The sequence below is a fragment of the Oncorhynchus tshawytscha genome, linkage group LG18 (genome assembly GCF_018296145.1).
Source record: "Oncorhynchus tshawytscha isolate Ot180627B linkage group LG18, Otsh_v2.0, whole genome shotgun sequence".
In the NCBI taxonomy this organism is placed as follows: domain Eukaryota; kingdom Metazoa; phylum Chordata; class Actinopteri; order Salmoniformes; family Salmonidae; genus Oncorhynchus; species Oncorhynchus tshawytscha.
Genome location: NC_056446.1, coordinates 16276284 through 16292308, shown reverse-complemented (window position 1 = coordinate 16292308; position 16025 = coordinate 16276284). Strand labels below are relative to the sequence as shown.

Genomic DNA, 16025 nt, shown 5'->3' with positions numbered 1-16025 from the left:
GACGGGCGGGGGCGTATGCCTTATGGCCAACGTGACATGGTGTGATGAAGGAAACATACAGGAACTCAAATCCTTCTGTTCACCTGATTTAGAATTCCTCACAATCAAATGTAGACCGCATTATCTACCAAGAGAATTCTCTTCGATTATAATCACAGCCGTATATATCCCCCCCCAAGCAGACACATCGATGGCTCTGAACGAACTTTATTTAACTCTCTGCAAACTGGAAACGATTTATCCGGAGGCTGCATTCATTGTAGCTGGGGATTTTAACAAGGCTAATCTGAAAACAAGACTCCCTAAATTTTATCAGCATATTGATTGCGCAACCAGGGGTGGAAAGACCCTGGATCATTGTTACTCTAACTTCCGCGACGCATATAAGGCCCTGCCCCGCCCCCTTTCGGAAAAGCTGACCACGACTCCATTTTGTTGATCCCTGCCTACAGACAGAAACTAAAACAAGAAGCTCCCACGCTGAGGTCTGTCCAACGCTGGTCCGACCAAGCTGACTCCACACTCCAAGACTGCTTCCATCACGTGGACTGGGAGATGTTTCGTATTGCGTCAGACAACAACATTGACGAATACGCTGATACGGTGTGCGAGTTCATTAGAACGTGCGTTGAAGATGTCGTTCCCATAGCAACGATTAAAACATTCCCTAACCAGAAACCGTGGATTGATGGCAGCATTCGTGTGAAACTGAAGGCACGAACCACTGCTTTTAATCAGGGCAAGGTGTCTGGTAACATGACTGAATACAAACAGTGCAGCTATTCCCTCCGCAAGGCTATCAAACAAGCTAAGCGCCAGTACAGAGACAAAGTAGAATCTCAATTCAACGGCTCAGACACAAGAGGTATGTGGCAGGGTCTACAGTCAATCACGGACTACAGGAAGAAACCCAGCCCAGTCTCGGACCAGGATGTCTTGCTCCCAGGCAGACTAAATAACTTTTGCCCGCTTTGAGGACAATACAGTGCCACCGACACGGCCTGCAACGGAATCATGCGGTCTCTCCTTCACTGCAGCCGAAGTGAGTAAGACATTTAAACGTGTTAACCCTCGCAAGGCTGCAGGCCCAGACGGCATCCCCAGCCGCGCCCTCAGAGCATGCGCAGACCAGCTGGCCGGTGTGTTTACGGACATATTCAACCAATCCCTATACCAGTCTGCTGTTCCCACATGCTTCAAGAGGGCCACCATTGTTCCTGTTCCCAAGAAAGCTAAGGTAACTGAGCTAAACGACTACCGCCCCGTAGCACTCACATCCGTCATCATGAAGTGCTTTGAGAGACTAGTCAAGGACCATATCACCTCCACCCTACCTGACACCCTTGACCCACTCCAATTTGCTTACCGCCCAAATAGGTCCACAGACGATGCAATCTCAACCACACTGCACACTGCCCTAACCCATCTGGACAAGAGGAATACCTATGTGAGAATGCTGTTCATCGACTACAGCTCGGCATTCAACACCATAGTACCCTCCAAGCTCGTCATCAAGCTCGAGACCCTGGGTCTCGACCCCGCCCTGTGCAACTGGGTACTGGACTTCCTGACGGGCCGCCCCAGGTGGTGAGGGTAGGCAACAACATCTCCTCCCCGCTGATCCTCAACACTGGGGCCCCACAAGGGTGCGTTCTGAGCCCCCTCCTGTACTCCCTGTTCACCCACGACTGCGTGGCCATGCACGCCTCCAACTCAATCATCAAGTTTGCGGACGACACAACAGTGGTAGGCTTGATTACCAACAACGACGAGACGGCCTACAGGGAGGAGGTGAGGGCCCTCGGAGTGTGGTGTCAGGAAAATAACCTCACACTCAACGTCAACAAAACTAAGGAGATGATTGTGGACTTCAGGAAACAGCAGAGGAACACCCCCATCCACATCGATGGAACAGTAGTGGAGAGGGTAGCAAGTTTTAAGTTCCTCGGCATACACATCACAGACAAACTGAATTGGTCCACTCACACAGACAGCATCGTGAGGAAGGCGCAGCAGCGCCTCTTCAACCTCAGGAGGCTGAAGAAATTCGGCTTGTCACCAAAAGCACTCACAAACTTCTACAGATGCACAATCGAGAGCATCCTGGCGGGCTGTATCACCGCCTGGTATGGCAACTGCACCGCCCTCAACCGTAAGGCTCTCCAGAGGGTAGTGAGGTCTGCACAACGCATCACCGGGGGCAAACTACCTGCCCTCCAGGACACCTACACCACCCGATGCTACAGGAAGGCCATAAAGATCATCAAGGACATCAACCACCCGAGCCACTGCCTGTTCACCCCGCTGTCATCCAGAAGGCGAGGTCAGTACAGGTGCATCAAAGCTGGGACCGAGAGACTGAAAAACAGCTTCTATCTCAAGGCCATCAGACTGTTAAACAGCCACCACTAACATTGAGTGGCTACTGCCAACACACTGTCAATGACACTGACTCTACTCCAGCCACTTTAATCATGGGAATTGATGGGAAATTATGTAAATATATCACTAGCCACTTTAAACAATGCTACCTTATATAATGTTACTTACCCTACATTGTTCATCTCATATGCATACGTTGATACTGTACTCTATATCATCGACTGCATCCTTATGTAATACATGTATCACTAGCCACTTTAACTATGCCACTTGGTTTACATACTTATCTCATATGTATATACTGTACTCGATATCATCTACTGTATCTTGCCTATGCTGCTCTGTACCATCACTCATTCATATATCCTTATGTACATATTCTTTATCCCCTTACACTGTGTATAAGACAGTAGTTTTTTTTTTTTGAATTGTTAGTTAGATTACTTGCTCGTTATTACTGCATTGTCGGAACTAGAAGCACAAGCATTTCGCTACACTCGCATTAACATCTGCTAACCATGTGTATGTGACAAATAAAATTTGATTTGATTTGACATACTCAGGAAGGGGGATCGATTGGCCATTTGTATTTTATGTGGCACGTGACAAGGGGGGCAGAGAAGGAGAGAAGGGCTAAGTGGAGGTTTTTACGACAGGAAAGATGGCGAGAGGTGAGTGTGCTGCATGTGTGTTTACTGTGTCTGTTATTCCTTAGGGTAGGAACAGAGAATGGGAAGACAAGAGAGGCGAAGAGGGAGGTAGCCGGGAGGAGGGAGAGAGGTGTGTGTGTGTGTGTGTCAGCTCCACCTCCTGCCCGGTGGGCTCTCAGACTGACAGGTACGGTGGGGTCGCGGCTTCACGTCTCCCAGAAAGGCACGGAAGCTGGGACCGATTGACGAACGAAAGGCCCCTCCATCACACACTGGGTGCTAAAGTGCACCTACCACAACAGCCCTATCAAAGCCATAATAGCTAACATCTGATGTCAATTACTGTTATAGCCTACAGCAAACGGAAGACGCCATAGTGACACCAGAAATTAGACATCGCTCGGCATAAACCCTACAATCTCAGAGCAAGGCGGTTAGAAGAATGGCCATGAACGACCTTGAGAAAGCTCAAAATAACAACCTTTTGGGTTTTAGAAGAGAGGAGATTAGTGGAGTGACCTCATTCAGCACCTCCATTCGTTTTCAGAAGGACACCCTCCACCCCCTGGGGTTTTTAGTTCCACCGGTTCTAGCTGATTTCAAACTGAGAAACCGTTCATTCACAGACTGAGACCGGCAAAGCTTTTAATCCCATTATCATTCATTAAAATAATATTCAGGATTTCTGAAATGCTTAGAAGATGGAGAACATACATCTTAGAAAGTGAAACCAGTTGAGGGCTTGCGTCTCCTGGGCTGAAAATGAATCTCGTTCATTTTGCCACCATGCAGAAGAAAGTTAAGCTAAGTAATATAATTTGGCCCATTCCACTAACCTCCAGTCCAAATCAAATACCATGACCATTTTTTAACCACTTCACCTTCAGGTGGGTGCTGGGATTTGCAGTCAATTAACACGTGGTGCCTCTCTCTACGAGACGTCACTGAAAAAGACCCTAGTTATGATGATGCCTATACAACCCCCCCCAAGAACTTGATCTTCCTATGGTCAGACGTTGCGGACACAGGATACTGCGAGTGTCCTGCTGCGGGAGATTCTTCCTCCTATGCGTCCATCCTCCTCAGAGTGGTGTTATTTAACATGGTGAAAAACAGGCTGTGTATCTGGAGAACAGACCTAGGACATGCACTCCTTTCTGGTCTCTCATCCTGTCGGTCAGAGAATTGCCTTACCAGGCAGATCCTCGCTAGGGGGCCATGTTATTTTAAGCTGGCATGGATACTTCCTGTGTGTGTCATCTCAGTTACATCCAGCTCCATTCAGTTATCCTTCTCCTCCAGGTACATCTATGTAACATGGATTTAAAGAGGAATATGAAGTGTGTGTAATCCAGCGAGAGGTGCTAACCTAGTCGTGTCTCTACTCGTCGTTAGTGGATTTGCACACACTACAGTCTCCCTGGGCAGGATTTGCCTCCAAACTCTTCAAAAAGCTTTAAATCTCAGATCAGTTCAGGATGGACGATTATCCTATTAGAAATGCGTGGATGGTTTCTTTATCTACGAGGGTGGCGAATCAGACACAACGAAACCTACCTCCGCAACATTACAACATTGTCACTGTGGAATTCACTCGCTGTTTTCGGTTCGAGAAACCAATCAAGGAAAAATTACCGAAAAAATTGACTTGAGATGCATCCAGAGAATAAAGAGATGAAGAGCTGTTTTTAAAGTGCACATTCAGCGGAGGAATGGAAATCTGACAGAGACGAGCCAAGGGCTGCCAGAGAGAGAGAGAGAGAGAGAGAGAGAGAGAAAAGGGAAAGTTTGGTTTCCTTGGGAACCCTGAAGGAGGTGGGAGAAACTGGTGAAATATCTATCAAGCCTTCATCTAGAAGACAGCCATTGTGCGTTGTATTTACAGTCATCCCCTTCCCACTACTAGAGCAGAAAACAAACCATAATGCAGACAAACACACCTACACACAAACTTTCCCTCACTCGTCGACCTCGTTCAATTTCCCCTCTACCCATGCTAGCCTGTATCAGCGGGTCAACGATGGTAGGTGTGCACCAGGCACCAACTGACAGTCAGTCAGACAAACTGGGTTCTGTCTTTTCATCGCCCTTAGATTAATTCTGGGGGGGTCCCACGAATTACAAAGGGCAGCGATGAAGGCTGCAGGAGGCCCCATATGTACACAAGCCTAATCCATACATAATCACCCCCCTCTCAGAAATCCAACTAATGTCCCACGAGATTATATACAAAGAGGCCTTTTACAACATCCACTAAATGAGGTGTTAATCAAGTTGGGGTTACGTTCCTTGAAAGGGTCCAGGATCGCTGTAAGAGGATTTGGTTTTTATTAAAATATTATGGGAAACAGAAATGCCGCCAACAGCACTGTGTAAATAACAGAATCTAACAGAACGCTAACATGCATTGTGGACTTAGCTAAATGGTGTATCCAGGTTAGCATGCAAGCTAGTACAGTAGCTTATTATCCTTCACAATTGTCATTGTTTGAGCTGAGTTTTAGCGTCTCAAGGTTCATTATGCATCCTCTTCCTACATCCGCATATTTCGTTTGTGGAATACGTGTTGATGCCAGCAGTGCAGACATTGGAGCCAACGGACGCCTTACAGCACATGACTACAAATTCAAATGTCAAACTGTGTCTTTCTTTGAGCCTGAGAGACAAAGAAAGACACAAACTATACTAAACTGTACAGAACTACCTTAACACCAGGTTTGTTCATTCTCTCCACAGCGGTACCATAACAGCAGGAAAAGCAGCAGGGAGACCATTCCCTTTGTGAATGCAGATGTCCAAATCAACACCCGATCACATGGGGTGCATAAAAAACATGTCACCACTGCCAAAAGCATCTCTGCGAAGACGAGGGAAGATGGAGCTGCGTTCAGCCCAACTGTGACTCACATTATAGCAGAGAACGATAAGACACACCACTCTCTCTCACACACACACACACTCTCACACATGCAAGCACTGATCCCTGGTCCCAGCGGAGAAACTAACTAGCTTTGATTCATCCGTATCTAAATCAGAGGCTCAGTGAGCGAGAGGGAGCTTCAGAGAGGAAGAGGCTGGGGAGATCCAGGAGAACAAAGGAACACTGCTTATTATTTATGACACTATTAAAGCAAACTGCGCTAGCTAGCTACTGCATATTAGTGCACAGCCACAGGATCAGCCAATATGCTGGCTAATTAATTGCAGCATTACCGCAAAAATGGATGACGCAAGTGGAAGGGGGAAAAAGTAAGAAACTTGACTCTCGGCATTAAAAGACCAAAATTGGTTAAAGAAAATGGTGATAAATAAGAAAGTATGCCAGTTTCATTTAAGGACCAAATAATTGACAGCTGTGCCATACAGACTGCAAAATAGTTGGGAAGAGATTTGCGATGTACTGATTCCATGGCACTGATACGCAAAACAACACCGGATTCAAAATTATTATACAAAATTCTTGCAACCAATAGAATGTTATATATATATGGGGGATACAACCATTCCAGCTCTGGAGAGTTTGCTGCGATAAAGACAGAATCATTAGATCACGTGTTTTGGTACTCTCCATATGTAGCTTGTTTTTGGCCGCAAGTCCAGGAATGACTGAAGAATTGCAACATTACGTGGAGCTAACTTTGCAAATAGCACTGCTGGGTGATTTGAAAAGTCATAGTCAATCAATCAATAATATAATAATACTTTTAGCAACAACAAAAATCTTTCATTTACAATCTGTAGAAACTATGAGAATAGAAAGGGTTCAGAGCTGTTGTGAAACACCACAGCACAGTTGAAAAATATATGGCAAATATGAATAACAAAAAATGGATGGAGATACCTTAAGAGATAGATGGGAGAGGTTGAATGGAGCTGGCTACAGTGGCTAGCAGTTAGTGTTAGCATACTGTCCTGTACCTCACAGCAGGATGTGATGCAAAATGTTATGTTTGTGCTTTTCTAATAACCAATTTCTGTGACTGATTGAACAAATCCTCACTATCAGTATCTGCAATTTGGCAATTCATGCACTGTCACGTGCATGACCCAGAATTGGTCGGTCACATGAATGAAGCAAACGTCAAGGACTAATTCATTACGAATAAGTTCAAATATAACTTGTATGTAAGAGAACTAACGGGACTGCCCCGGTGGAGCTCCTGATCAACATGTGTACTTGGTGAATTGAGTTGTTTGGAACCTTTCCAGGGCGCTGATAATAAATAATGATTAATTTAAGATTGACTTTGAGTGTCCCTGAGTAGAATTTCCATGACAGGGATTAGCATATGAAAACTAGAATAATCGACAAACAAATACCCATCTGCTTATGCATGAGTGGACAGGGATTAAAGGCTCTTCCAAATATGTAGGATCAATGTAGGCCTAACTCTACTATTAGGTCTAACCTTTACCAAATAGGCTACATGTGAGTGGATCCAATCACAGTAACTATTCGGTGAACACAAAAGAAAACAAGAATCTTGATAACATTGCTGACATTTTGGACTGGACTCTCCAAGTGGGTATATTTCCATTTTCAAGACCCATCTGACATATTACCCAGTGGGAAATGTCATATTCAGGTACACAATAGCTAACTTTGTTAACTTCAGTGAAGGATGGTCCTTGCCAAGTCTTTGTGTGGCCTATCCTAACCCATCATTAGTGAGATGAGAGCGGAGCAGCTGGTCTAGCGGTTGTGTTAGGGACTAGAGGGGTGATGGGGCAGGGCACTGGGGGCTTTGCCCAAACAATACCTCTCACTCCCTTCAATCACAGCCTGACATAATTACCCCCCCTCACAGTCAAACGCTAATGAGATGAGCCCCAACTGGCCGAGCGTGCTTGGGATGGTGCAAAGCTACACCAAATCTCATTTCAGAACAACCTATCTACTTAGGTCTCTTCTGGGAGGTGTAAATTAGGTTCGGATCAACAGGAGATTTAGACACTTACTCCAAAATGGCCTCCTAGAAGCAAGGATTCTAGACAGAAAATCTACATGGATGGTGAAGCTGCCTAAATTCATTAGACACCATAAAAAGCACAGAGGGGAGCAGTTGCTGGCCCTTTTTAACTGGAAACAATGGTTCCCGAATTCCCTCCAAAATGTGAGCCTATCCCGGGCTTGACCTTTCAAACAACTGGAATTGGTCGTACAAGGGCTTGCAAGAGTGGGGGACGATGAAGAATGGAACAGAGACATGTTGAGCTACAGACCTGACACCCACTATTGATGCACAGGGTTGAGTGATGAGTGTAAATCCTTTGTGATGGAGTGAGTGCCAACTTGCCCTTCATCGATACGCTTGGGTGTTCTTTAGTATTAATAGAGCGCTCAGGGGAATACCAAGCATCCTTCCTGCATGTCTTGGGCCACCTCCGTGTTTATTCCCGGCCCATGTGTCACTGTGCTCAGCTCAGGTTGCCTCTCCCAACTGCCCATCATCTCCCTGGTAACCTAACACCCTGGTGACGGCCTGGGCTCGACCTGCATTACGTAAAGCACCCCATGGATCTGGATGTCTCCACGGGGCCAAAATAAGAACCTGGGAGAATCTATGCTTATGGTGTACAGACAGAGCCTGTAGTAACCTCGAGAGAATGACAGTTGCTGGAACTCAAGCATGGAATTTTACTGCACTGTCCCTGTCACTCCACAAACAACTGCTGATCTGATATCAGGAGGACCTTAACTTGGTCTTGATTAAGATGTTGGCTAGCAGTGTACCACCCTGTATCCCACTGCTGGCTTACCTCTGAAGCTGAGCAGAGTTGGTCCAGGTCATTTACTGGATGAGAGACCAGATGATGCTGGAAGTGGTGTTGGAGGGCCAGTAGGAGTCACTCTTTCCTCTGGTCTATAAAAAAAAAATATCCCAATGCCCCAGGGCAGTGACTGGGGACATTGCCCTGTGTAGGGTGCTGTCTTAACCCCAGTGTCCTGGCTAAATTCCCTTTCTAACCATGCCCAGCTTCCAATGGGCTCTTTCATCCCTGTAATTATTCCCCAGGTTGTTGCTGTAATGAGAATGTGTTCTCAGTCAACTTATCTGGTTAAATAAACGAATAAAAATGTCACCTTACATGGAGTAGTTAACCATGGCAGAACATTTACATCAAACATTGGGAGGAGTCTTAAACAGGACATTGACATGAACCACCAATCTGTTCACCTCTGCAACACAACCTCTCAATAAAAAGCTTTACAGCCAACCATCTGATGGGCCTGTTTTACCCAGAACCACCGTGGTGAAGCCAAAGGCACCCCTGAAGTAATTATGAGGCTTGTTGCTGTCACGGCCGTGTATAATTAGAGAGGAGGGTCATGGGGCGGCCTGGTTCCAAACCGGAGGAATTTCCTTCGCCTTGTTCTAGGTCGGCAGCGGCCGAGAGCTAATTTAGAAACGGGGGGAATCTTTAGAAGGGCTCCTTGGTTCTCCAGAGGTCTGGAAAACTGTGTCGTCTGTTACAGGTTGGTTGACTCAGAAAGCCGGATGTATCAAATTCTTTGCTCAATGCTATTTTCTCTCAAGGTTATATTTGACCGAAGAGGGATGGTAAAGACGCTTCAACCTATTTTTCCGGGCAGGATCGTCTTGTGGAAAACCAGGTCACCCAGAGAGTTGGAGAAATGGTTATCCGACACAGAGATTTCATCTAGAGACAGGAAGAGGAAGCCATAGGCGATAGATGATCACTTACAAACGCAGCTCTCAAGAAGATGATGACCTCACACAATCAGGAAAGACATTCCCCCTCCTCAACAGACATCTACCCTGCCCCCACCCCAATGGACAGTTATCATGCTGAATAGCCACTGTTGTACAACTGAATGCATTCAACTGAAATGTGTCTTCTGCATTTAACCCAACCCCTCTGAATCAGAGAGATGCAGGAGGCTGCCATAATAAACATCCACATCTTCGGCACCCAGGGGAACAGTGGGTAAACTGCCTTGCTCAGAACGACACATTTTTACCTTGTCAGCTCAGGGATTTGATCCATCAACCCTCTCGGTTACCAGCCCAACGCTCTAACCACTCGGCTACCAGCCGCCCCTGAACACAGTCCATCTCTGCACTTATACTGGGAGGCCGGTGCCAAATCATTTAATCATGGATGTAAATATCCAAACCTGCTAGTTCTTCTAACACTAGAAGTCTACAACACCCCAAGAATATACTCTGAACTTTTCAGCGTAAGGTAAGCACATGTATGTGCAACCCTGAAACAGAACTAGCCTGCAGCTGACTTCAAGCACCAAATCAGATGGCTCTGTGCAGGATGCCAGAGACAGCCTAGAGCTCTGGCTGGGATGGATGACCTATATTTACATCAATATTATGTCTGGAATTCTGAGCCTGGACTGAGCCTCTGGTATGGCTACAGCACCCATTGGTCTTTGGCATTGGTGTCTGCACAGCTATTGGTCTTTGGCATCGGTGTCTGCACAGCTATTGGTCTTTGGCATCTGCACACACAGAAACCAGGGAAAAGGCAGAGTGACCCGGATGCACCCATGTCCCCAGGCGACGCCAAGCCCATCCACCGTATCCTACATCCTAATGAACCGGAATGAACTGGAATAATTATGAAACTCGCGCGAGGAGAATAGCTATCAAAGGCACACAATTGAAACACGCACCACAACAAAAAAGCATGCGCGTTACATAAGCGTGCTCTGCAATGAAGATGTTGTTTAAGGATATGTAAAGGGGGATTGAAATCGAGCCGCTTGTCTGGGTAAACGTCAGACAGAGTGGCGGAAAGAGAGAGCGGGTTGAGGAGTACAGCAGATAGCAATCTCTTGATAGGGGGGTACTGAAAGGGTATACTGTCAGTACGTTTGGATTGAATTTGTGTAAAAAAACAAACAGATTATCCCCATATATGAGGAGCAAAATGGAGGGTGAAAAAAGACGATAAACCAACTGCAGACTTGATGCAGTGGCTCCAGGAATAGAGTCCTCCCTTCATGTGGATCACAGTCTGCACAGACACAAACCGTAGGGGTTGGAGTAAAAACACCAGCGCTGCACAAATACCACCCTTGAAACCACAACTATACATCGAGATTAGAACAAGAGCAATTCATTGTGTCACTGCTGTAAGGAGAGAGGAAGATTTCCTATGAACTCAAATGTCAACGCAATGACAGGAGGTGGAAACGTGTACAATAAAATGCAGGCGATCCTGCACACTAGGGGTTTAAATGGCGAAAAGTGATCTCTCAAAATGTCCAGTCCAATGTCCAAACAAAACAAATGGGAATAACTGACAATTCAATCATCCCTTAATCACTCAACCTTTGTTCCATTTAATTACAGGGTCGAGTGGATTAGCAATCTGAGTTTGTCTGATGTTAGCCTGGCTACAGTATCGGAAGATACAGCCATGCTACAGGACGATCGCAGTAGTGTCCTCCTAACGCGATAGTTATAGAAGAGCTCCTGATCCATCCCACTCAGACATTACAGACATTGTCATGGCAGAGCTGCCCTACTTCAGAGTCCAGCTCTCTCTCTCAGGCCTGTATCCATGCACATCTCCAGGGGGTCACGAGAAAATACAAAGGAAACAATTCAATATTTGTGGTTTAAAAAAGGCAGAGCCTGTACAGGTCATCCTGGGTTAGTGAAAGGCAAGTCGATGTTATCTTACGTTCTGCTAACACACCAGCCAGCCTGGAAGAATGAAATAGTAGCAGCAGAGATGACAAAGTGAGGAGAACTGAGTCTGACCTTGTTTCTGGACCTACGCAGTACCTGATGCGCTGCACTGAAGGTAAGTAGCTCAATTAAAAGCAGAGATGCTTTGTCTGCCAGAGTCTGCCAGGCCCTGTGCTCATCAACCGGCCGGGTGAGGTGGGGGTGGCTCAGTATTAGTTAGTTCCCCACAGCACACACACACAGACAGGCAGGTGCCTCAGAACAGCTCTAGATCCACCCAGGCTCCAGGAGGTGACAGACAATGTGCCCTAGCCCGGCCCAGTGCCTCTGGCTGGGAGGTTGGATGAGGGAGGGACGGGTGCCGACTGCTGAGTGCTGAAATGTAGGCCAGAACAATGAAACTCCGGCCTGTTGTTTCCGCAGGTGAGGACAAACAGAACATCGGCGCAGTGCTATATTCCATCATCGCCAAGGGTACCAATTAGGAACTGTTGACTGCTTGTGTCATAACTAACTAGAAGGGTTCCCAAGGTAACAACACTTCCTTCGGGTGTGTGCTGTCTGTGTACATTCAAGTTGCTAGGGGGGGCTACTGGGACACAGAGTTCTCTAAACTGAAGGCGCTGCTATTGGGAGAGTTATTCTCCTATTCATCTCTCATAAGGCAGTGACATTCACAAGCGTCTGAAGCTCTCTCTGTGTGTGTGTACGCTCCAAAATACATCTGAAAACACTCTGCAAGTCCTAACGAGATGCTAAATGATTCTGTGCGTTTGTTTAAATGATCCCAACAAAGCAAGGCCTTGAGCAGATCTCCGCAGCACAGCCCACAAAATGTCTCGATGACCTGAATATGTAGAGTCTTTGTTTGGGTAGCCCTAAGGCAGACTGTGGCTGGCCAGCTGTTAATGGTTATGGTGGTTGTGGGAGATGGGTGGCCAGTCCAGAAGCCCCAGTCCCAGACACAGCTCCCCAGGGAAGGTAGAGGGTAGAGGGGGCTGGGCTGGGTCCTGACATCTGGAACTGTGGAGGTTACGACCGCAGTACAGGCAGGGGGCTGCCGACAACATTCTCTAACCTGGCAAAGCCACAACACCACACAAGGCAGGCGGCATCCCCCCCCCCCTATTAGAAACTATTAGGCCAAGTCCTACAGTGGACTTGTTGATAAGCAAAAGTTTGCCACAGACTTCTTGTATGTTCATGTTGAGCTGGTAGGAGTAGTATGCAGTAGCGCAGGGAGTAGGGCCTAATCAATCCAAATGTAAGAGTTGTAGTCTTGACGATTGGAAAGAAAACATATTTCACAATGTAGCTAGAAACTAGGGAGAGAAACAGGGATATGCAAGAAGTGAGTCCCGAACCACAAAAATAGAGTGGATTTTGGAGTCTCTACTAAATCTCAATTGAATTCCTTCCAGTGATCCAAACAGCTAAGACACTACTGCCAAAAGGACATGACTTTAGTTTCCATTTGTGTCATCGTTACTTTCCAATAGAAAGTGAAACACCCTTATCCGGGAACAACAGTGTGGAAAGAGTTGGACTAGAGTCCGTAGCTTCAGACCTAGTCATTTACAGTGCCTTGCGAAAGTATTCGGCCCCCTTGAACTTTGCGACCTTTTGCCACATTTCAGGCTTCAAACATAAAGATATAAAACTGTATTTTTTTGTGAAGAATCAACAACAAGTGGGACACAATCATGAAGTGGAACGACATTTATTGGATATTTCAAACTTTTTTAACAAATCAAAAACTGAAAAATTGGGCGTGCAAAATTATTCAGCCCCTTTACTTTCAGTGCAGCAAACTCTCTCCAGAAGTTCAGTGAGGATCTCTGAATGATCCAATGTTGACCTAAATGACTAATGATGATAAATACAATCCACCTGTGTGTAATCAAGTCTCCGTATAAATGCACCTTCACTGTGATAGTCTCAGAGGTCCGTTAAAAGCGCAGAGAGCATCATGAAGAACAAGGAACACACCAGGCAGGTCCGAGATACTGTAGTGAAGAAGTTTAAAGCTGGATTTGGATACAAAAAGATTTCCCAAGCTTTAAACATCCCAAGGAGCACTGTGCAAGCGATAATATTGAAATGGAAGGAGTATCAGACCACTGCAAATCTACCAAGACCTGGCCATCCCTCTAAACTTTCAGCTCATACAAGGAGAAGACTGATCAGAGATGCAGCCAAGAGGCCCATGATCACTCTGGATGAACTGCAGAGATCTACAGCTGAGGTGGGAGACTCTGTCCATAGGACAACAATCAGTCGTATATTGCACAAATCTGGCCTTTATGGAAGAGTGGCAAGAAGAAAGCCATTTCTTAAAGATATCCATAAAAAGTGTAATTTAAAGTTTGCCACAAGCCACCTGGGAGACACACCAAACATGTGGAAGAAGGTGCTCTGGTCAGATGAAACCAAAATTGAACTTTTTGGCAACAATGCAAAACGTTATGTTTGGCGTAAAAGCAACACAGCTCATCACCCTGAACACACCATCCCCACTGTCAAACATGGTGGTGGCAGCATCATGGTTTGGGCCTGCTTTTCTTCAGCAGGGACAGGGAAGATGGTTAAAATTGATGGGAAGATGGATGGAGCCAAATACAGGACCATTCTGGAAGAAAACCTGATGGAGTCTGCAAAAGACCTGAGACTGGGACGGAGATTTGTCTTCCAACAAGACAATGATCCAAAACATAAAGCAAAATCTACAATGGAATGGTTCAAAATTAAACATATCCAGGTGTTAGAATGGCCAAGTCAAAGTCCAGACCTGAATCCAATCGAGAATCTGTGGAAAGAACTGAAAACTGCTGTTCACAAATGCTCTCCATCCAACCTCACTGAGCTCGAGCTGTTTTGCAAGGAGGAATGGGAAAAAATTTCAGTCTCTCGATGTGCAAAACTGAGAGACATACCCCAAGCGACTTACAGCTGTAATCGCAGCAAAAGGTGGCACTACAAAGTATTAACTTAAGGGGGCTGAATAATTTTGCACGCCCAATTTTTCAGTTTTTGATTTGTTAAAAAAGTTTGAAATATCCAATAAATGTCGTTCCACTTCATGATTGTGTCCCACTTGTTGTTGATTCTTCACAAAAAAAATACAGTTTTATATCTTTATGTTTGAATCCTGAAGTGTGGCAAAAGGTCGCAAAGTTCAAGGGGGCCGAATACTTTCGCACGGCACTGTATATAACAGCAGACTCTTAGCTAGAAGATGCAGTGAAACTTAAAATGTGTCATACACGAGAGATTCTCTCTCTCTCGCTCTCTTGCTAATAATGCTCGTATTGTGCTGTATTGTTTGTGTTATGGAGGAGTGGACCTCCTATATATGATGAGAGTCCATACCTTCCACACTGTCGGAGCAGGATGTGCCGATGCCTGTGTCACCGCTGTCAGAGGCACCGCTGTGGCGTCTCCCACGGTTACTGGTACCGGGGGCAGAGGAGGTACCCTGCCATGACGACTCACACCCCGGGACCCATCCAGGAGGGCTGGTGTTGGAACCTAAAAAACAAGACCCCCAGTCAGGGAAGAAGCATTTGTTAGAAACACTCACTACACTGTACTCGTCTGTTTCAGCACCAACAAAGGTCAAGCCAACTTCAACAATCCTGTGTTTCCATAATAGATTCAAATGAACTAGCCTACCACCCATGGTAGCCCAACAGCTAGGCCGAACTCTAACATGAAGCCAATAAATGCTGTCTTGGTGGGTTACCTTATCTCTAACCGATAAGAGGATCGGGATTGTTTGATCGTTATTAAAGTCAGCAAATAGAATCTGCACAGCTAGAGACCCTAATAACAGCTGCTAGCTTAGCTCAACTGGCATATGTTTTGGTTGGAGACGGACTGACTACATTTCTGTTGCTCTACACCCCCTTCCCACCCTAGTAAACACACAACTAGTTGCCAAAAAAACAGACTCAACAATCCCTGAAGTCTGGTTGTAATGCTATAACTAAACGAGATCTACTTTCCTCTCAATTACAGTCATTGTGATTGTGTTATACAGTCAGATATTTAAAAATAAATGTATGTACCCTTTATTTAACTAGACAAGTCAGTTAAAGAACACATTTTTATTTACAATGACTGCCTACCCCGGCCAAACCCTAACAACGCTGGGCCAATTGTGCGCCGCCCTATGGGACTCCCAATCGTGGCCGGCTGTGATACAGTCTGGAATTAAACCAGGGTCTGTAGTCACGCCTCTAGCACTGAGATGCATTGCCTTTAGACCCCTGCACCACTCGGGATAATATAGAGATAGTGGTACTGAGGGGGTAGTGTT

The 16025-nt window shown here is 45.9% G+C and overlaps 1 protein-coding gene across 2 annotated transcripts in view; it reads right to left on the bottom strand.

Annotated features, from left to right (window-relative positions):
- Positions 1-16025, bottom strand: part of cep85l (centrosomal protein 85, like) — a 75095-nt gene that overhangs the window by 48747 nt on the left and 10323 nt on the right. For both annotated transcript variants that reach the window (XM_042300713.1, XM_024377997.2), the window contains exon 2: positions 15077-15235. In XM_042300713.1, the coding sequence (XP_042156647.1) occupies positions 15077-15235 (159 nt within the window). The remainder of the gene's footprint in view (positions 1-15076; positions 15236-16025) is intronic.